Source organism: Sebastes fasciatus, chromosome 6, assembly GCF_043250625.1.
Source record: "Sebastes fasciatus isolate fSebFas1 chromosome 6, fSebFas1.pri, whole genome shotgun sequence".
In the NCBI taxonomy this organism is placed as follows: Eukaryota; Metazoa; Chordata; class Actinopteri; order Perciformes; family Sebastidae; genus Sebastes; species Sebastes fasciatus.
In genome coordinates this window covers 13,655,903-13,679,291 of record NC_133800.1, presented here as the reverse complement: position 1 = coordinate 13,679,291, position 23,389 = coordinate 13,655,903, and the positions used below count along the sequence as shown (strand labels likewise).

The window sequence follows — 23,389 nt, the reverse complement described above, 5'->3', positions numbered from 1 at the left end:
AAATGAACGTCTCTCTTTAATCTGTGACTCAACGCTTGGAACTTCAGTCGGTTCTTACAAGCAGTGAGACAATAAATATCCACGCTTTCAATGCTTTTACTAAGAGGTTTGCTAATTGTAAAATGTATAAAGGGTTTTGTAAATGCTGATTAAATGAGGCACAGTGTTTACAGCTTTACACTCTCACAGACAGTTGAGAGGGTGGACAGTTAATATTCCTAATGTATCTGAGCCACAGGCCAGGAAATGAAGGCTTTTCATATCTCTACTCAGTCCATTTTTCTATTCATCATTACTCTTTTGTTTGGGATGATAATCTTTAAATCACTTCTTCTTTTGCATGTTGAGCTTTCAATCAAGTCAGTAACCGATTTAAGCACACAAAATTCTTGGGAGCACAGATTCGTAGGAATGTATCAGAATCAGTACTTTATATGTATATGTAGTGAGCACCTCTGCAAACACTTACATATTGTAAGTACTGTATAGTCTGCCTTTGATTTTTCCCTCTCTCTGTCTCTCTCTGGCTCTCCCTCTGGGTCAGTCCTGTCTCTTCATGACTTAGCTGTCAGGTAAATGTTAATTGTATGTGGCATGTTAAAGAGAAGTCAACCCTCTAGGTGTCATACCTGCGGTAATCACATGCATGTACAGATTTATTTTCCATCTTTAGACCAAACTAGAACATACCATTTTATGGGCATAAGCTCTGTGTGTCTGACGAAATTTCACGTATTGTTACAGATCATGTTGTTTTACTTTTACTTCATCATAAATATACAAAAATAACCCGTGATGTCTTTTTTTTTAGGGGAACATGTCAGATGGCAGGGAGGTTTAGGGTTAAAAATACTAGTTTACTGAATGACAAAAGCTCTCGGCTTCTCTTTCTGTGACCTTTCACGTCCTTTATTCTTGTCATGTTTACCAGAAACAGAACTACACCTCAGCTAGGAATCTTTAGTATGCTTGATATTTTCAGAGTTGATAGTAGGGCTGTCCATTTTTTGGGCTTCGGAGCTTCGGTGATGAATACTCAAAGGTATTCGAAACATCTCGGCGCAGCAGGCTGACATGTTCTTCTGTCTGTCTGTCTGTCTCCATCTCACCCGTTTCAGTGCCCTGGACAGTGCTGCTGCCGCACTACTGTACACACACGCACCTCTACAAACAACAAACAGCGATATCCATCTGAGAATAACTAATAATAATTAATATTCAATATAAATAATGAATAATGTTGTGGGATTATTCCTTATTTGGGCTATTTATATGGGCTATTTTGGCATTTATACATTATTATTACATACTTACATACAAAAAAAAACAGAAGCATTCAAATACTGATTTGGACGTTATGTCTATGGAAGAAATTGGAAATTAGTTTATGTTTTGCCTTTCAAAATTTTCATGCAGTTGTATTTTGAAATGTTTTCATCACACAAATTTCACAGGGAGATAGATAGATAGACGGAGAGTCTAGCAGCAACGGGATAAACAACACTATTTTTGTTTACACATTAATGACCAATGCCTGGATAGCAAAAGCCTACCACATATGACACCATCATTTACAGCAGAAGCATCTGCAGCAGCAACTTGTTTTGACTCATTCAGCGTGGGATGTGTGATCTGTTAATGTGAGATTTCTCACCTCAAACAGTCTGTATACTGAAGCTCCTTGTGTTTGGTTGTGGATCGGTGCAGCATTTGCTTAGAAGGTTATTGTGAATATAAGCAATCACTTTGTTATTTGAGATTTCTTACCTGTCACATTAGAGGACATATTGCTTGTTCAAAGTTGTGAATGTCACAGTTGTTGAGTGTCCCATCACTTCCCACGGATACAATAATCAATTTGTCTGGGTTCATGTTGAATATAAATGCATGTTATATCCGTTAAATGTTGTTTTTGTGTTTATTTGTCCCCTCAGAGTACTCCAGTGCCTCAGCTTCTAGATGGGTGAATCAGGGTCACGGCGTTCCACACTTGTGTCCCGCCTGCCGATCTTCCGCCGCAGCAGCAGTAAGAGGCAAGAGTCTCTCCCTTCCTCTCCATCCTCAGGCGGAAAGGGCAATGGCGTCCACACCTCTTCGCCCTCCAGCACCAACTCCAGTTCTGGCAGCACCGGGAAACGCCGGAGCCTTTTCCGAACTCCATCTCTCAGTTTCTCAGCTAAACGGAATAGTGAACCACGTGTCCAGCCTATCAACCTAAACCTCACACCCCCGCTGACACAGAGCACTGACGCCAATGGAAATAGCCAGCAGACGATAACGACGTCATCGTCAACAGCGTTCAGCGAAGGTGGTGGACGCCCCAAATCACGCCACTCATTTGGGTTTGGCAGCCACAAGCAAAAGAAAATCACGCGCTCTCAGACCGAGGATTTTGAAAAAGGATCCTCTTCCTCCTCCACAGGCAATCGAAATGTTTTTATAAACTGTATCAGTGGCTCAGGGGCCAATGAGGGTGATGACTCCGGGTTCCTTGATGACTACAGTAGTGGTGGTAGTAATAACAACAAACGGTCGTCAAAGAAGAAACAGTTGCTGCCCAAATCTTTCTCAGCTCACCACCGTTTCTCCCGGACGTCCGATCACCACAGACCTCCAGAAGTGAATCTGGAACCTCCGAGCTCCACCACCATCACTCCAGGAACGGGCGGGCTCACCCCGGGGTCATTGCCAGGTGAGCTGCTTGGTGGAGGTGGTGAGAGCTCCCTCCAGTCCCCTATGATATCAGAGGACCGAACCACAGCCATCACCCCTTCAGAGTTCATCCCCATCACGGAGGATTCTGTATCCGAGGTGGACGCTCTGCCAGCTCCCAGCCCCGGATCTGGTGGATCTGGTTTAGCCCCAGGATCTGCCTCTGAGCCTGGGCCGGCTATTGATACAACTCCACCTGAACCCCCACCTGCTTCAGAGAACTTCAGCATGGCTGTCTCTACCTCCCAGGTAGTGCGCATGTTTAACACGCTTTTCTTGTCTATTTTGAATCGTCTATGGTGCTTTGGAATCAGATGGGTTAATCAGTATAGACAAACAATATGCTTCGTGTTAAAAAGGTGCTTGTAAACATAGTGCAACAGTGATAAAAATGCAACATTTTGACAAACATGCTAAATTATTTGAACAATAAATCTTTCTACTTGTAAAAAGATTGCACTATTCGTGCTTCAGAAATAGACAATTCAATCACGGGTGCCCTTGGATGTCAAGAACAAAAACCATAAAGGAGGAATATTTATGGCCAATGTGTGGAATCTGTGAAATGTGGCATAAAAATTGAGCACTGGGCATGAAAAGTCCTTTTATTGAAAGAGCTAAGGCATGAAAAAGGAAAACCCACGCATGTCTGAAAACTGCCCTCCACATTTCACACCTTTGTGCTCACAACTTTTTCTCCTTCAAGGAATTTATTAAATTTTATATCCTGGTATATGAGGGAACTCCCGAAAGGAAACTATTTACACAGTACAACAGCTGCAAAGACAAAGCTGTGCACTTAGAAGGCCATTGAAGAGTGAATACTGTGTGACGGTGCTATCAAAACATGCACACTTTGCTGCCTCAGGACACAAATATCCCCCTACTAAATGCATGCTAAAGTGGGTTCTCCTCTCTGTAAACTTTTTGCCTCATTGGTGATCACAACTGTTCTTGTATTTACATTTTAAAATGCCATTGAAGCATAACCCTGTTTTTACACATCCTCAATGAAATGTCCTCTCCTCAGGTTTTCTTCACTCCAGCCCAGTCCAGCGCTGAAAAACCTTTACTCCCTGACACCAGCACAGCAAACAACACAGACTATGAGACTGCCATTTCCCTCTCAGAGCCCGAGACAGCTGTACCCTGCCTACCTCTGCGGGAACAATCACTGGAAGAGAGGAAGGAGCGGGAGGAAGAGAGGAAGGAAGCGAGGGATGAAGCGAGGGATGAGGTGTCAGCAGAGGAGAGGAAGGAGTCGTTGGGGGAGAGGAAGGCAGGCTACCACACAGAGACCACAAGTGAGAGCGAGGCATGTGTGGTACGCAGCGAGGGTTGTCACTCTAACCCGGAGCAATCGGAAAGGAGGGCAAGAAACGTGCGCTCTATTCAAGAAAGAGGAAGTTTCTGTGGTTGCCATGAACCAAGGTCCTCTCACTTGAGGAAACCACACGCAGGTAATAAACTCATGCAAACACTTTTAGGTAAATCACAGATTTACATGCACAGCCACAGACACACACAAACACACACATACACACTAGTGTACAATGGGAGTTACAGGCTCATCCCGCATGATAACTGAGACACATAGACAGACACAAACTTGGCTTTCATACTCGTTTGACATTCTTTTGTGATGATACATGAAATTGTTGAGCGGGTATGTTATCTCAAAGGCAGCATCAGTATTGACTTCTTCCTGTCTTCCTGACGATGCGTGCGTGCATGTACAGTTAAGTTTGCTGTGTATGCAGCCTGCTGCTTGCTAGTATGACACATACTATACGCTTTCTTTGGTGACTTAGATGTATGTTTATGCTTTTTATTTCCGTACATTAACATCATTTAGTTTACCAGTTGAGTTTTTGGTAATTTTCTTTTGTAAATATGTTACTATTATTTATGTATTCATCTAAAATATTCACAATAATCTCTACCAAAGTGAGTTTGGTGGTACATTTTTATTAGGTGGTTGAAGTGATGCCACGCTCCTACTCCTTCAGTGTTGTTTGGTTTTATGACCTCTTTACGCATGACTGAACAAGTGAGAACAACATAGCCAATAAAGAGAGTTGAGAGTTCATTACCAAGTTTCTCAAAGAGATTCCCCCAGGAAACTGGCACTGTAAGTGGAGGTGGTGCAAACTGGGCTAATCATAATCAAAGTAGTCTTATACTCATGTGTCAGGACACGGTCGGTCACACATGCGCGAATGCAGGCAAATGAGGTGATATCTGTGCTTAAAGCTTCAGTAGGCAACAGGTTTTTAGCATCATTGGTCAAAAATTCCATAATAACCTTTCAGCATATTGTTATTCAAGTGTTCTGAGAGATAACTAGACTTCTGCACCTCCTCATGGCTCTGTTTTAATGCTTTAAAAAGATATATGTTAGACTTTGGCCAATCACAGGTCATTTCAGAGAGAGAGCGTTCCTATTGGCTGTGCTCCGGCTGGTAGGCGGTGCTTGGTATTTCCTCAGCAGATGTCAACATGGCTGCCGGTTCACAAACTTTCTCATTTTACAGCTAAACAGTACACTACAAGATGTTTCTGAAACGTTTGAGGGGAGAAATAGGCATTACAGTAACAGAATATTGATTCATATTTGATCAGCGCTGCCTAGTTTGACCGTTTGATCGGATTTCGCGAGTGATTGATTCGTGGCTCTGATAGACGGCAGCTGGACGGCAGCCTCCAGGTCAGCTCTGACTGGTTGTTTTCCTCCGGTCTGTGAAATCTTACAGATACCATTAGGAGCACCGGAGGACACCGGAGGACACAGAGGCACATGATTTTGTCCAGATTACCTGTCGCATGCACTGCTGTCAGGATCTAGTGATCGTTTTATAAAAATAACTCTTTTTAATCACATTTGCTCCATTTCTACCGACTGCAGCTTTAATGTGGGTGGTACCACGTGGGGTCAACCACACAAACACACATTTTGTGCATCTGTGAACATGCCCTGACTCAGCTTGTTTCCACTCGATGATTGAAAACTACAAGATGACTAGTTTTCCCAAATTTCAAATTCTTTAGTAAATCAAATTAAATAAAAGTTGAGGATGTTTCCAAACATTACAAATATTACAAGAGAAATATACAGCTTGTAGCTGTCCCTCCTAGCAGCAACTCAGACATTTTATCTGAAAACATGCCCTCAGTCTAATATATCAATGTCAGTTGTGGGTTGACAGTGAAACAGCGTGTCATACTGACGATTTATTCCTTAACCAAAGATGATTTGTTATTATCCTCCTCACTTCTTCTTCAGCTGCTGTAACAAATTGCGAAGAGGAGATTTTTTAGTCAAGGCTTCTCTGTTAACAAAAACTGAATAATTTCTCCCTAAATCTGCAGCCCATTACTACGGTATGTTTTTCAACAATTGTTTGCCTCACATCAGACACCGAAAAACATGAATTTCTGGCTGAGTTTGTCACCGTTTCAGAAAAAGAGAAAGATGATTTAAACTCATAAGGAGTGTTGGCAAATTTAGGTTTTCACTTGGACTAACTAACCGTGTGATTAGGAATCAGATTTAGTTTTTTGCCGATACTGAAATGTCAATTTATTAATGCTCTGCTTGCAGTTGAAACTATGACGGCATTATTAAGAGATGTGGAAACTAATATCAAGATTAAATCATGATGGAAATATCCTAGTCAAAGTATTCAACAAAATCATTTGGATTACAATTTAATTTACAAATGTGGACATTTATACACAATGGAGGACAAACACTGGTATAGGAAGTATTCGCTTTATAGTTGACATGCTTAGTTTGACATGCTGTCATCTTTGTTATATAAGAAGCTCTGGAAGAACTGTAACTGTGACTGATGTAACTGTACGATGTGTGCTTTTATGCATTTTATAGCATGATTGTAGGATCAGCAATCGCTTGGTGCGGTATCAATGGCCTATTTTTGGATTTTGAACACACACGCACATGGAGAGTATCGAAATTAATGTTTGCAGGAAAAATAGCTGAATATTGAGTTACACTTGGTGAATGTTTAGCTTCCAGGCAGTGGGAACTAATGACAGACTACAGCGATAACACAGCGATAATGTTGTAAAAGATAATGGACGCAATCGCAGAAAGTTAATCTGAAGAATGCTCAATATTATAGGCCGTTCCCTTTCTTCTGCATGTGTGCCTGACCTCTTTAAGATGGCATGCGTTCAGCCACTTCTCAAAAGGCCCACATCGGATCCGGCTGACATACAAAACTTTCGGCCAATTTTTAAGTTGTCATTTATTTCAAAAGTATTACAGAGAGTAGTTTTGACGCAACTTTTGGAAGCACTAGGGAACAATAACATCTTTCGAAAGCTACAAAGTACAGAAACGGCTCTCCTTCGTGTGACAAATGACTATTACTGGCTGCAGACTCTGGACACTGCTCTGTCCTGGTGCTGCTGGTTTTAAGTGCAATCCTCAAAACCATAGAGCACAAAATTCTTATTGAGAGACTGAGGAGATGGGCAGTAATCACTGGAGTTGCACTGGAGTAGTTCTCGTCTTACCTGGAATACAGGAGATTTTTTTGTCTCCATCCAGAATTTTAAATCATTAACAGCCAGCACCTGTGGACTGCCCCAAGGCACCACCCTAGGGGATATAATGAGTCACTATATCCTGACAGTAGTGCCTGAGACGGGTAATCTGAACAAATCATCTTTGGTTAAGGAATAAATCGTCAGTATGACACGCTGTTTCACTGTCAACCCACAACTGACATTGATATATTAGACTGAGGGCATTTTTTCAGATAAAATGTCTGAGTTGCTGCTAGGAGGGACAGCTACAAGCTGTATATTTCTCTTGTAATATTTGTAATGTTTGGAAACATCCTCAACTTTTATTTAATTTGATTTACTAAAGAATTTGAAATTTGGGAAAACTAGTCATCTTGTAGTTTTCAATCATCGAGTGGAAACAAGCTGAGTCAGGGCATGTTCACAGATGCACAAAATGTGTGTTTGTGTGGTTGACCCCACGTGGTACCACCCACATTAAAGCTGCAGTCGGTAGACATGGAGCAAATATGATTAAAAAGAGTTATTTTTATAAAACGGTCACTAGATCCTGACAGTAGTACATGCGACAGGTAATCTGAACAAAATCATGTGCCTCTGTGTCCTCCGGTGTCCTCCGGTGTCCTCCGGTGCCCTCCGGTGCCCTCCGGTGCTCCTAATGGCATCTGCAAGATTTCACAGACCGGAGGAAAACGACCAGTTAGAGTTGACCTGGAGGCTGCCGTCCAGCTGCTGCCGTATGAGAGCCACGAATCAATCACTCGCGAAATCCGACCAAACGGTCAAACTAGGCAGCGCTGATGAAATATGAATCAATATTCTGTAACTGTAATGCCTATTTCCCGCCTCAAATGTTTTCAGAAACATCTTGTAGTGTACTGTTTAGCTGTAAAATTTGTGACCCAGCAGCCATGTTGAGAACAGTTGAAGAAATACCAAGCACCGCCCACCAGCCGGAGCACAGCCAATAGGAACGCTCTCTCTCTGAAATGACCTGTGATTGGCCAAAGTCTAACGTAGATTTTTTTAAAGCATAAAAACAGAGCCATGAGGAGGTGCAGAAGTCTAGTTATCTCTCAGAACACTTGAATTACAATATGCTGAAATTGTTATTATGGAATTTTTGCCCAATGATGCCAAAAACCTTCTGCCTAGTGAAGCTTTAATCTAGGAGGTCCTGTCACATCACTCCAATTTTAGCATCCCTGTACTGGTTGCCCATTACGTTTAGAATAAATATGAATATCTTATAATTACCTACAAAGCCACCCATGGTCTGATTACAGATTATAAATAACTTTTAACCCCTTACAGACCGGCCAGGCCCCTAAAGCCTCGATTATACTCCTGAACGGACGCATACATGAACAGCTGCGGACACCATGGACGCATAGCAGTTCTGTTTATACTGTCCGCTTGGAGGACGCGTTCCACACATGCACAGTAGATTGCTACGCTACCGCTTGTAGTGTAATAAATTGCCGGTACACAGATTTCCGCAGAGAGCCTACGTGTACACCCTCTGATGACAGAATTTACATCAGGCGGACCCCAGCGGACCCTTGCGTACTCACGAACGCGCAAAGTGTAGTATAGGCTTAAGATCAGCTGATCAAAACCTTTTAGCTTTTCCAGCGACCGGACTGAAAACCAAGGCTGGCCGTTTGTTTTCAGGTGTGGCATCTCTGCTTTGGAGCAGCATTACACTCAGTGTGAGATCGGCAGACTCAACTGCAGCTTTTAAGTGCCTCCTTAAAACTCACATTAACAAGATGGCCTATACTTAACAATGTTTTCTTATTCTATTATCGCATCACTTCATAGTTCCTCTTTATATTACATGTACTATTTTATGGTGTTTAGTTTAACTTTGTTGTCATTACATATTTAAACTGTGCTTGTTTTAGTATCATCATTTTAGTCTTTTTATATGCACTTACCATATATTTGCCACTTTTATCAGTTTTAAATTCAGGAATTTGTTCTTTTATTGGCATTCTGTGTGCTTTATATGATATTATCTACTTTATATGAGATCATTATCTGCTTTATATGACGGGGACGGGGGGCTCACATGGGTTCCTGATTTTTTTTTTTTAATACATCTTATTTTGTTTTATTCTGTAAATCTTGAAAGCACTTTGTGCTTGAAAAGTGCTATATAAATAAAATTATTATTATTAGTAGTATTATAACAGGGTGAGCTTGTCTGTAGGACTCCACAAAAACAGAATTTGATTATATTCATTTTCGCAAACACTGTCACAGGCCTCTGGTATGTGGGACCCCGTGTCTGTTTTTCCTTTCTTGTTGAAAAGGTCTGAGCCTCTAGTGAAATGGTTGGCGACACAAGGAGACATGGTAATCACGGGGCTTCCACTGTGTTTTGTTGCTCAGTGCAAAGCCAAAAAACTGAGAACATCCTTTCTCATTTTTTTTCAGAGCAAGTTCACAAGAACAAAGACAAGAAAGAGGACACACATACACATAGGGGAACTATGTGTGCATGCGGTTGCGTGCATGTGTCAGTGTGTGTGTGTGTGTGTGTGTGTGTGTGTGTGAGAGAGAGCGAAAGAGGAAGAGAGAAAGTGCTGTTTTTTAAAAATGTTTTATAACCCTTTCGTTTCGCTCAATGAGAGGACGTGGCATTGTCTGTCTGTTTTCACATCTATCTATTATCAAAATTGAGCAATACAGCAATCTTCTGTTTGTCTGACGGAGTATATTGCCCCTGAAATCTCACATTCATTCTCTAGTTTTATTGTTACACAGCGAGCTTGGTGTATGAACTTGATTATTACAAAACAGGCCCAAATACCATTTGACCAAAAAGCAATATGGCTGAAGAGCTTCAGAAAGGGAAGATTTAACTTAATTTAAAATGCTGAATAAGTAAGAGCTGCTTTGTCAAAGTGTTATGAAAATAACTTTATTTTCTGCATGAAATCGGGCTGACTGCCACCAAATGGAAATATAATAAAAAGATGATTATGTCTCTGCTTGTGGAATCGCTGTTACAACAGTTTCACCTTGATTCTTTTGTCTATCTGACTTTCTTCCTCTCGTTGTTTCTTTCTTTCTTCCAGCCTCTCTGTGTAGCAGTGTCAGCCCCTATCATGAGGTGATGCGGATGGAAAGGCGTCTCCGCTCCTCGTCTGAGGGGGCTGGTGGGCCTCGTATCCATGGAAACCACAGAGATGCCCCGGGCATGGAGGGATGTGGTCTGCTCAAACACAGAAACAACTCCTCATCATCCAAACTAGGAAGTCTGGTAAGTCTTGAGCTGTGTGTGTGTGTTTTATCAGTTAGTCCAAAGCCCCTAGATTATACCATGAATACTCTCTTGAGTGCCTTTGAAGTTAATCATATAACTATAGTTAACTTAATAGATTTTAGGTCATGCTCAGTTATCGTTACATCACAATTAAGCAGGCACTAATGATGTGTGTATGAAACATACAGTGTAGTGTGTGTAACAGGTTACAGTCTAATTAAGATGTTTAAGTAAAGCATAACTAGACACAGACACACATGCAGTTAGTGTGACTAAATAGCTTAGTATGTGCCGCTTCCTCTTTTGTACATCCTAACAGTAAGGCAAGGGAAGTTTGTTTTGTATGGAACCTTTTCAAACACAGAGGCAAGGGGAAGTACTTTACATAAGGCAAAGAAATGCACTAGAACAACATTTCAAAACAAATGAAGAGGAAGATAAAATCAATTAGAGTAGAAAAATGAGATAAAACATGACCAAATAGGAATACATTACTGTACAGTTACAGTGCAGTAATAAATTGCCCCAAATTGACTAAAGGAAATGCAAGTACAGTAGACAAAATTAATCTATCCAAGACACAGAAAACAAGAGAGAAGGAAAAAAGCACCATCTATTTTAACTAGAGCTGTAAATCGATTAAAATATTTAATCGCGATTAATCGCATGATTGTCCATGATTAATCACACATTTTTTATCTGTCCAAAATGTAGCTTAAAGGAAGATTTGTCAGTATTTAATACTCTTATCAACATGGGAGTGGGCAAATATGCTTGCTTTATGCAAATGTATGTATATATTTATTATTGGAAATCAATTAACAACACAAAACAATGACAAATATTGTCCAGAAACCCTCACAGGTAAAAACTGCATGTGATTATCATAAAGTGGGCATGTCTGTAAAGGGGAGACTTGTGGGTACCCATAAAACCCATTTTCATTCACATATCTTGAGGTCAGAGGTCAAGGGATTCCATTTGAAAATGGCGTTGCCAGTTTTTCCTTGCCAAAATTTAGCGTAAGCTTAGAGTGGTATTTAACCTCCTACACAAAAAAACTCTGAAAGTTCGATTGCGTTAATGCGTTAAAGAAATTAGTGTCGTTAAAACGAATTTGCGCTAACGTGTTATTATCGCGTTAACTATGACAGCCCTAATCTTAACCAATAGTTTTCCTAATCCTAAAATGATGCCTTTTGAAAGTTTACACACGTCTCTGAACAGTGCTGTAAGGTGTGGAGCGGATTAGTGATAAAAACAATGCACTGACTGCATAGTGGTATTTATACAGTAACTGTAGATGAGGGGATTGTGTAAAATAACACACAGATATTTAATATGTCCATAAACTTAAATCCAACTTCACCACCATCTGCCCTTAGCTGTTTATTTGGGTTGCTGTGTTCTCACACTGACAACTCTGTGTATCCAGGAACTAGAAACCTCACCACTGGATTACCAATTTGCTAGTGCATCATTACAGAAAGAGCCCTGAGGATGAAAAGAGTGAATGTAATTGGCCAAAATTGTTACCAGCTGCTAACACACTCCCTTATAATATATTGTATGATAGGAGATTTTATCTAATCTCACACAGTACCCATGCCTCTGGCCATGAAAATACCAAAAGAGTTCCAGCACGCCCTGGGCAAAACCAGGCAGCTTTGATCTACAAAAATAGTGCTTTTTATTTTGACTCACTTAATAATAAACAACAAACACATATTTGATATGTACAAGTTATTTAATTGAATGGAGCTAAGTGATGAATGTCACACATGTAATGGTGATCTACACTGCTGTAACGACTTTGCCATAACAAACTGGCACCTCAAGTCTTAATGTGTCACTCAGTACAGATATTCAACAGCTCAAGTTAAGCGTAAGAATCTGTAATTAAGTAATACTGTATGTGTGTGCGCATGAATTTGAAAAACACAATAAAAGTCTGGTTTCTTACATTTAAAGCTATTTAAGGCAAAGCCCTGAAATCAGTGTGACTGTGAATGGATAAAGTACTTTGAAAAACTTCTTCAGTCATCTGTAGGATTTAAGCATTATATCCTGTTTCTTTAGCTTTGGCTGTCTAACAGACATTGGATCCGTCTTTGTTGATGCATGCTGCTGCTACTGTATATCCACATTTGTTTCTGGGGAAAGGCTATAGCTACTATTGTGTATGGGTTGTTTTTCTTTCAACACACACAGAGAAGCTCCGTGGGAGGAAAGCTAGTTTAAGTCAATCCCATTTATTTTACCAGGGACTATAGGCTTTTACTAAGAGATTAAAAAGGGCAGGGATATACACAGCACGTTGCTATGTACTTTACAGACTGCGTCTGCTTCTTGGCAGACACTTCACCAAACGTGGAGTAATCCCTTCCTTTCCTTCCTCCGCCCTATGAAGGGCCCTTCAGGGGCCTGAGTTGTGCAGAAAGCGCAAGAGCCTTGGAGTGTTTATTAAATTATTTACCACCACTTCTCCTCTTTCTTTTAGCTTCATAAAAGTTTGTTGGTTAGCCGAGGGCATTTATGAAGCTTATGAAAAAGTCTGGACCGAGACACCTGAGACGACTTCTTTTAAGTAAATACATAACTAAAGCCGGTGAGGGTATGGATATAAAGAATAGTAAAGGTCTGCTAATTGTTTCAGCATATACAATGTGGCTGACCGTGGTGTTTTTGTGTGAAGGAGGCCTGTGGGATATTGCATCAGTTGAGAGCCAATCAGAGACACCATCATAAAAAAGTATGCTTGCTGGATATGCTTAATATTGTTGCTGTGTCATTACAGCCCAGACAGAACATAATTATCATAAAGCAAATACAGATTTGGCTTGCAGTGACAAATGAATGTGAATGAATTCACACAGATAAACTGAGGTACCTTTGTGAAGCAGGCTGTGTTTGCTTGGTGATCTCATTCCAGTTTTATTATATTTTAGGGCTTTTATATTAGATGGTACAGCCGAAGACAGACAGAATAGGGGGCGAGAGATGGGATGACATGCAGCAAAGGGCCACGGTTCGTATTTGAAACCGGGCCACTGCTAAGGACTCAGCCTAGTACATTTGTTATTTTGATATCCCTTTGGGACGCTGTGAGATATTTATTTTACCAGCATATACACTGTTGGTTGCTCATAAGTTTCTCAATGACAGCTGTGATAATATTTTGGCAGGCTGACACTAATTACATTCAATTCCAGTTGACAAGCATAACTTCAGACGTTCTCAACAAATTCTCTTTTATCTCGGAGAGATGCTGAACAATTTTGAACATGCACTTTTGTTTGTAGTTTGAGTGACATATATGGCAGAATAGTTCAACTGCAATCCACTTTACTTTGACTGTTACTTGTGCACATCAACAGTTGCTCTGCAACTTGCTTGCTAGACAGCGTTGTAACGCAGGCTGTCTCTTGTTTTCATATCCTCCAGTGTGATTTGCTGCCTTGTAAAGGCTAGATATCATAAGTGACATTTGTATTAATCATAGAACAGATAAGGATTCACTTCCTCTCGCAGACAGAATTTGTAATAACCTCAACTAGACGGTTGGGTTTTGAAATGAAAAACAATGAGGATGTTTATATAATATGGGGATTGAATGCTCACTTTGCCCAAAGACGTCATATAAAAGCAGTAACAATTATCATACACACATAAAATCAAATCATTTTCTAAGGCGCTAGGTTTTTTTTTAATGCGGAAAGCAATGTTTTAAGAAAATATGTATTTATCCCATGACTAATACATAACCATTCATAGTTATTGGCACCAATAGTTAGGACGAGCCGAAATGCTGCAAAATAAACAGCACTAGCAGGATTATTATATGATTAGATTATTAATGAAGACATTTATTATGAATTAAGTAAATTGTGCAGTTAATGTGGTTAACAGCCATCTGTGTGCCGTTTATTCTTATAAAAAGGAATCATCACGCTGCATTTATTTGCATATTACTAAAGAAAACCTGCTTTTTTTAAAAACAACAACACTTATTGTAAGATATGGACTTCATAATAACACCACTTCTGTTATGGGACTACCAGCATGTTCACACACATTAATGAATAGCTTCTAATATTGCATTTAATAGGTAAATGGCCTCATTATAACCAGTTATGTTTAATATATCATGGTGATTATGTCAAGATAACTTCCTTTTCATATTCTAAATGAGTTAATTTTTAAATCATGGAACAGTAGAGGCTAATAAAATGGTAAATGTACCTGGAAAGAATGGAGTTGATAGTCAATTAGGGGCTCATTAGCCATCAGAGAGGAACGAGAGTCTGCAGGACTCCAACCCTGGAGGATTGGAATAGACTACCTCTGCTGTAGACACCAATGTTTCTTTTAATTCACTGAAATGTCTTTTCATCTACAGCAATGAGGCTAAAGAGCTCAAAGACAATCCTTTTAATAGCTTTTAGGTTATGTTGGTGCAGTCAGGTATTCATTCAATTTAATTGTAGGCTGGTAATGTGTAGCCATAACTTAATCTAGTACCTTGTTCTAATGTTCACTCCTTACTATGTCCAAATTGTAGGCGCTATTTAGTGAAATATACGTTTAGTGCTCAAGATTCATCACTTAACTTTAAGATGTACATCTACATACCATCTTTTGTGACCAGAGGATGGGGGAAAAAATTGATACGGCATAGTATCGCAATATTTTGTGTGGCAATATTGTATTGATACACGGATGTCAAGTATTGATCTTTTATTATATAAACTATTAACCTCTTAACAGCCGCTCTTCTGTCCTTCATAGGTTGTAGCCGGCTAAGTCTTAAAGCTAGAGTGAAGATACTGGTATCCTATGAAATTAAGAACACTAAATAATGCTCCAAAATTACACTAAATTTTGGCAAGGAAAAACTGGCATGGACATTTTCAAAGGGATCCCTTGACCTCTGATCTCAAGATATGTGAATGAAAACTCTGCGATGAACAGAGAGTATCTTATTAGATAAAACAGATGTTGACAAACTGCATAATTTGCAGTTGAAAAAAGGTAATAAATTGCAATATATTTTATCGCAATACTCATTAAGCATATTGGTAAATGTGTAAAATGTATCGTGATAATATCATATTGAGGGGCATCTGGTGATTCCCACCCTTACTCTTCATGGTAGGTATTTTGACCAGTCATTGCAGATAAAGCACAGGTGTAACAAAAAACAAATAATAATTGATGGTGTGTTCCAGTGAATGTGCTTTCAGGCTTTAATTCGCCAGGCAAAATATACTCGCATGGTGTGGTAAAAAGCAGGCAGGACAGGAAATAGCATGGGTTGGGTTGTAAGCATAAATGGGGGACCACGGCTAGCAGGGGAACAACAGTTCTCCACAAAGTTATAAATCATACATTTTCTTATCAAACACTTCACTTTCTTTCATTTCTGTCACTCTCCTTGTACTTGACTATGCGATGCAGTCATAAAACACGAATATGAATAAACAATATCTTTTCCGAATGAGAGGTCAAACCGACCCTGTCTCTCTAACGATCCCGCAGGTCAAACTTCAATCAAACTGAATGCTACTAGAAGCATTAGAGGTAAATACATCTTGCGCTGTTCTGCATAGAAATAAATGGGGAGCAAAATCAGGTCTGACCACAACTTAAAGGGATAGTCTGAGTGTTTTGAAGTGGGTTTGTATGAGGTACTTATCCATAGTCGGTTTATTACCTACAGTAGAATGCGGTCAGCACGCCCCCCGCTTGAGAAACAGACAGGAGTACCGGCACAGGAGCAAAACAATACAGTGCTGTGGACAGGGACGGCAGAAAAACACATTTTAGCCACCTAAAAGAAAGGTTCATCTAAAAAAAATGTATATCTGTTTAAGTGTATGCAATATTTTTAATATTTTCACCGCTTTATCTTGCCGTCAGACAGCCTTTTCCTTCTCCTTTCCAACGGGGAACTGAACTGAAAGTGAAATGTATCTACAGCAGTAAATTGTTTTTAAACTACCCCTTTAAGCCATTCCTCTGATCTAGCATGCACAATACCAGGGTCGGGAAACTGGAGCACCCAAATAGAATAAAGTTATTTCATGTTATTAATTATACCTGGGCTTTTCCTGCTATATGTCAAAATGTCATAAAAAAGGTCATTAGACATACAGAAGACATCCAATATCTCCATATTAAGTACTTAATCTTCTAGAAATCCTTTTTTCACGACCAGACTACAGTACGTATTGCAGAAGTAGGAAATGTAGATATCTCACACTAAATTATGACTGTAGTCATATTTTCTGTCTCAACAGCCTCAGTCACAACATATTCTCATAAAGTTGTAGACTTTTCAAAACGTGATGGGAATCCTGAATTACAATATGTACCTCAGATTAATAGCCATAGGGAAAATATGGATTCTGTTGCTAACAAAGTCAACATTATAAATCACTGGGATTTAGTATTTAACTCTCTTAAATATTAAATGTCATTGGGTGTTGAATATGGAACAGATGTTTGCTTTGAGATGAGTGATTATTCTGTATTGATAGGAGTTAATATTAATAGTAGTGTAAAGAACAAATGCAGGTGATGTAAGTTATGCAGTGTGGGTAAAAAAATCTGTTTCATTCAACAAACAGATTTCCAATTTGACTGGACATTCAATCCTTTGCTCCCTTAGGCACATTGTAAACACAGCTGGCTGTAAAGCGTCAGACAGAAATGAAAGTAATTTGTTAGTCCGTATATTTTCCATCGCTAGAAGCCATAATACCTGGCTGCAAAGCTAAATGTCTCTCTCTTGATCTTAATGCATGTATCGCCCCAGATCCACACAGTGTGAACAGAAACCAGTGGATTTTAATGGACAGAAAGAACCTCTTGCTTCCTCTTTTCCCTGTTTTGGATGTCATTCTGCGTGGCAGTTAAGAGATGGAGCCATCTGTTAACGAGACCTGAATCTGATATTATCTCTATTAACTCAAGGATTACACTCACTCAAATCACGTAAGCGAGGTAAAAAGGTGACATCGCTGGGTTGTAAAATCATATTAATACATTTCTGTGGTTAGAGGGGCACATTAAAATGGGTAATTCAGCTTCAAATGAAGTCTGTGTGCAATAGTATCACGCGGTATGGGCCTTCATTTCTTTTTCCAATACCTTTAGCTATTAGCTCTAATGCCTGAAATGAGTTCTTCTGTTGAATTGCATTACGCTGAAAAGCATCCTGGTCTTTTACTGATGTTAACTGCGCCGAGCATCTGGTGAAAAAAAAGTAATATAATACATATATATAATAATATATAGTACATTCATATAGTACTTTTCACACGGTGGTGCAGTGGTTAGCACTGGCGCCTCACAGCTAAAGGGTTGCAGGTTCGAATCCGGCTTGGGACCCTTCTGTGTGGAGTTTGCATGTTCTCCCCGTGTTAGCGTGGGTTTTCTCCGGGTACTCCGGTTTCCTCCCACAGTCCAAAGACATGCAGGTTAGGTTAATTGTGGACTCTAAATTGCCCGTAGGTGTGAGTGTGAGCGTGAATGGTTGTCTGTCTCTATGTGTCAGCCCTGCGATGGACTGGCGACCTGTCCAGGGTGTACCCTGCCTTCGCCCAATGTCGGCTGGGATCGGCTCCAGCCCCCCCGCGACCCCTAACGGGATAAGCGGTTGCAGATGGATGGATGGATTCATACAGTACATAGACCCCAATGACTTCATGTAGGTATGGCCTCGAAGAACATTGATTTAGCTGTTTGGAAAATTCCTCTCTATAGTTAGACATGTCACCAAGCATTGAGGCTCTTGTACTCAGATGGGAGGAGATCAATACCGAGTGTGGCTGGGAGTTTGTTTATGTCCAAACAACAGTGATGAGAGCTGAACAGAGTTGGTTATTGGATTTTCGGGATCCATCTGCACCTGCCGATACGCCGTGAGTCTGGAGCAGAGCAGTTTTTCGGACTCTTGATATTTGCTTTGGATTAAGAGTTTCATTTTTGCACAAAAGTTCAGACAAGTTCTTTCTACCGATATAGTAAGCATCACCGACTTGTTCTCATTTTGAAAATCTTGTCTAAACGGTTATTTCAGGTAATAAAAAGTATTCAAACCAGGTGAAAGCAATACCCATAGTGAATAATTAGTTCTTGTGAGGTTATCAAACTGCTGAGAGGACAATTCAGCGTACTGTATGAAATAAAAAAAACAACATGGTGCTCATTATTACGGGTAATTGTCCTAGGTCTTATAGTGCACCTACATGGTATGCTGTCTAAATCAAATATGCAGAATTGGCTGCAAATATTATTATTTGACCTTTGTAATGCTATGGTACTTTTAGCTCCTGAGTAATTGGAAAGAACCTGCTGATGGTGAGAGTGTGTGTGTGTGTGTGTGTTATTAAGTGAACATGTTCAAGCAAGTCCTTTTTTTAGTTCCCTGCTGCAATGACAAATATATATATCTAGCTACAATAAGCACGCTCTCTTATGCAGGGGTATGTAGTCTTTTTTAATCAATGTATTTGCCACTCTTTATTCTTGTAGCTACATCTTGTTTCTGCAGTGGGTTTTCCCTTTGATGACCATCAGATGGCAGTGTTGACTTTTGAAATGCAACTGAACTAAAAAGGAGCATCAGGCATCATTATAACCTCATAATAATACCAAGAACATGGGAGCATTTACTGGTGCAGATTTTGTGGTGGGCATTAAGTGGTGAAACATGACTCACTACAGTCAAAACTCATCTGTAATATCTAAAGACTTGTCAAGAGATATTAAAACTGTAATGAGTGTGGGGATACAGTTGATAATTCAGGGCCATCCAGGGAGGAGGGAAGTTTGTAAAACATGGGTTTTTACAGCGTTCTTGACTTCGGATAACATTGTCACTGATGTCTGAGTTTATTTAGACATCTATTTGACGGTTTTTGTTTAACATATGTTTTAGAGTGGTTGGTACACTCATTGGTTTATGTTTCATGCTGTTTGAAAGGTGAGGGGAGACAGATAATGGCAAAGGGGACACAGGTGAGATTTTGTTACTGGGTGGATATCAGCGCTGTTAGCGGTCACATTGACAAAAGAACACTCTGTCCTCTGTAAGGTAGATGGAAAAATGTCAAGTTGTTGTTCAGATGGCTCGTTTGTAAAATATTTTTTAGAGCCTACAAAGATAATGTCATGAGACAAATGCTTTTGAAAGTTTGGATTGTTAATACAATTTTGAAAATCAAACGTCTAAAATAATAGGTTTGATTTGCAAAGTTTTCTTGTGCAGCAGGTATTTTTTGCTTGTGACACCCCAGGGGTGCTGACAGATGTTACACAAACCTACAGCCTGATTTGGCACATTCACTGCTTTCTCAAACTAAACCCTTATCACCAAGCACCAATATGTTTTCTTGAGCATGGATGCAGTGATGAGGGACAAAATATCTCGTTAAGTGCAGGCAAAGGGAAAGAAATCCCATTCCCTAATAAAAATAGCGTTGTTTTTGTTGCTAATGTTGATCAAAGGTAGTGATTTTCTGATTGGAGAATCTTTTTCAGAATGTTTTGAACCACCTGGATTACTTTGATGAAAATATTTTTATATTTTGCCTTTAGTGTTGTCATATCTCAGCCCTATTTTTAATTAGTATTTTGTCTTCCCCAGGGTTTGCCAAACCGGCCTGATATTAATGAGTGTTTGGCTAAAATTGTATTAAAACTGTTCATCATAATGACTCGTTTAGACCAACATTTTCATTTTAACGTATTTTTCTTGATTAGAAAAAAGAACAACCTACATAATCATATTGTTATGAATATAATATTACTATTATTTTGTCAGATGTATATTTTTAAATTGTTCATTGTAAGTTTTGGGGTTTTGCTTTCTTTTCTGCAGGATGTTTTAAACAATCTGGGTTCGTCAGAACTGGATGAAGATGATCTTATGTTAGACCTGGACCTTTCTGATGATCAGCGACATCGACATGGTAAAGTAGATTTTTTTCACCACATAAGATCTGCATCTCTACACCGAAGTCTTTATGGCAAGTGTGTGGGTCAACCATACGAGGTTATGCGAAGTTACAGGTCACTTTAACCAATTTAACCTCTTAAGCCCTAGGGTGCTGGAAGGTGTGGTTCGCCTAGACAGACATACCCAAAATAAATCAAGAATAGCTCCACAACTACCAGGTCTATATGCATGATATTGGTCTATATGGATAGGTAAGACATCAGATAATTCATCACCAGTGTAAGTAACATTTTGACTGTTACTATGCCTGAGTAAATTGTGATGAACCAAAGGAAACATTTTCATTTTTATCCTTGCCTAAAATGTTCTTCAAGATTAGACAGTGGATAACACCATTATAGCAATGATGACATGCACAGAGATGCCACTGAATTCATTCAGCAACTCCTTGACTACAACTGTGCCAAAGCAGATATAAATAACACAAAGCACATAGATTCTACAAAGGTTTTAGTCAGGATAGGACCAGGCGGACTCTGCATTTGGCTACTTGGATACCCAAAGTATGCCAAATGGATTTTCTACCTCTTGAAAGGGAAACTGGCTCTAAAAAACTACTGATATCCACTACAGGAGGCTATGTGCACACAATGGGGCCTTTGACCATGACATTTGCCCTGTGCATCATCAGTTTCTACCATTGTGCACAGTATAAAATCAATAAAAAAGAAAATTGTATAATTTTGACTCCAAATGGAGTAGTTTTATTATAATAATGAAATATGATCAAGTAAAACTTAGATAATAACAAATAAGATCAATAATAATGTAAATAAGATAACAAAGAACAATCCAAAGTCAAGTATGTACATTCAATATAAAAATGTAAAAATACAATTTCTCATGCATTGATTTTGTACTAAAATATTGAAATCCTTGCCAAACAAACATTGTTTGGACAAAATACACTTGGAGTGTTGTTTTAGTAGCGTTAAGGCCTCATCTTTTAGAAAATATTCAGAAAAAAGACCACCACAGCATTTTATGAAGTTTTTAAAAGCAGTGTTTTAACACACAGCTCAGCCGCTACCAGGTTCGTCGGGTAAAAGAGGTTAACTGTATCAAGCAAGCATCTGTCTACATATCTGTGCATTGTTGCTTTATGTGGAGGCAATTTCTGTAAAGAAGGACTCGAAAATCAAGAGAAAGTCTTTTAAAGGTTTAATAAACACTTGCAAGTTGGCAAACAACCATCAACATAAATGTTCAAGGCTGAGAGCCCAGAGGCTCTCCGTTTCGTGACATTTATACCCTTGCGTGCAGGCTCACAGTCGTTTATCTCCCATTGTCTGTCTGACTGACACTTCTGTCCTTTTTAGGGTTACTTGTCCTCAAATAGGCTCTACAAGTTCGTTGACTAGGTGACCGACACCGAAAGAGAAATAGGCCTTAAGGGCAATGAGTGTCACCTGTCATGACCTTAGGAATGTGCGCATGTTTGTAGTTTTCCAACACACTTTACAATTACTATAATACTGTAAGTACACGGTTAAAGTCAAATGCATAATTCAACACTATCCACAGCTGGGTCAAATACAAGGTCTTTTACTTTTTATTTTTACGTACATTTCTCCAAAATCATTGTGTAGCTGTCGCTCTGGAAAGAAGCTAAGGAAACCATTCAAATCAAGAGCGAAAATCTGTCACATACAAACCTTTATCTCTCACGTGAACATCCGTTCATATTTCCTCACTGTCATGTGTTTCCCTCTTACTCGCTTTTCCTCCGTTCACCCCCTCTTTGCTCTCTTTCTTTCTCTCTCTCTCTCTCGCTCTTTCCGTTCACTCTGTGTCTGTCTTTTTCCTCATTAAGCCACCTCTACTCCATCACCTTAAAACATGAAACCAGTACTCTCCCTGCTTCTTTTAACATGTGCCACGACTTTGATGTAGCTGCCTCATTTACAGCGATTTATCTCCTTTGTTGTTTTGGCATTTCAGTCACACTCCTCCTGACATACCACATGGTTGAAAAGTGACTGTCAGAGGAGAATTATTGCTTGTGTTCTGCCACAGTGCAGCGTGGAGTGCCATACACAGTAACCCAACCTCCTTTCATATAACATATAAGGAAACTATTATATTTAATGAGTTTGGTGGGTGGCTGTAACCGCAACACAAGTGGATGTGTTAAAATGGACTTAACAGAATATTTCTTAACACATTCTAATGCTTAACATAGTTGTCTTAAGAAGGAATTTACTGTTGTGAGTAGATGTCGTGAAGTGAAATGATTGATTGCATTTGCAAGCACTGTTCTTATTTAATCATTCCTTGCAGGGGTATTATGGTAATTGGGCAAAATTACAAGCACTTGCAAATACTGTCAGCATTGATTATGTTCCAGATTGCAAATGTTTGCTTCATATTAACACACATCAGACTGCAAAGACACAAAATGTACACATCAACTTGGACAGCTGGTGTTTCGATAATATGTGAACATAATGACTCAACGGGGTCAACATAAGCTTGATCACCTTTCATTTCTGTGCTTCAAGTTACTTAGATACTACATGTTTGACTGTAAATATAGAGACAGGGTATATTTACTCTCAGCTTGACTCTCATCATGTTTGTGTGAGCACGTCTAGCTGTGACTCTTATCTAACAGATCTCAGAGTCAATCTATATATAAATGTGAGGTTAGATTCATCTACCTCTACTCAAGGCTACATTTGAGTCCCAAATGGACTCGCAGAATATTACAGTTGCAGTCAAATAAAGTAAAATGCTCAGCAGCACTGTGGGGTAAAGATTAAAACAGGAGCTTCAGCCCTAATAAACTGAATTTCCTGTGCTGATGGGGGTTCGAGAGTTTTTGG

General features: G+C 39.5%; 1 protein-coding gene across 4 annotated transcripts in view; it reads left to right on the top strand.

Annotated features, from left to right (window-relative positions):
- The window catches only part of ccser1 (coiled-coil serine-rich protein 1), a 147,910-nt gene that overhangs the window by 6,000 nt on the left and 118,521 nt on the right, over nt 1-23,389 (top strand). For all 4 annotated transcript variants that reach the window (XM_074637700.1, XM_074637701.1, XM_074637704.1 and 1 more), the window contains exons 2-5: nt 1,935-2,961; nt 3,743-4,172; nt 10,353-10,537; nt 20,427-20,517. In XM_074637700.1, coding sequence (XP_074493801.1) covers nt 1,960-2,961; nt 3,743-4,172; nt 10,353-10,537; nt 20,427-20,517 — 1,708 coding nt within the window. In that variant the 5' untranslated portion in view covers nt 1,935-1,959. The remainder of the gene's footprint in view (nt 1-1,934; nt 2,962-3,742; nt 4,173-10,352; nt 10,538-20,426; nt 20,518-23,389) is intronic.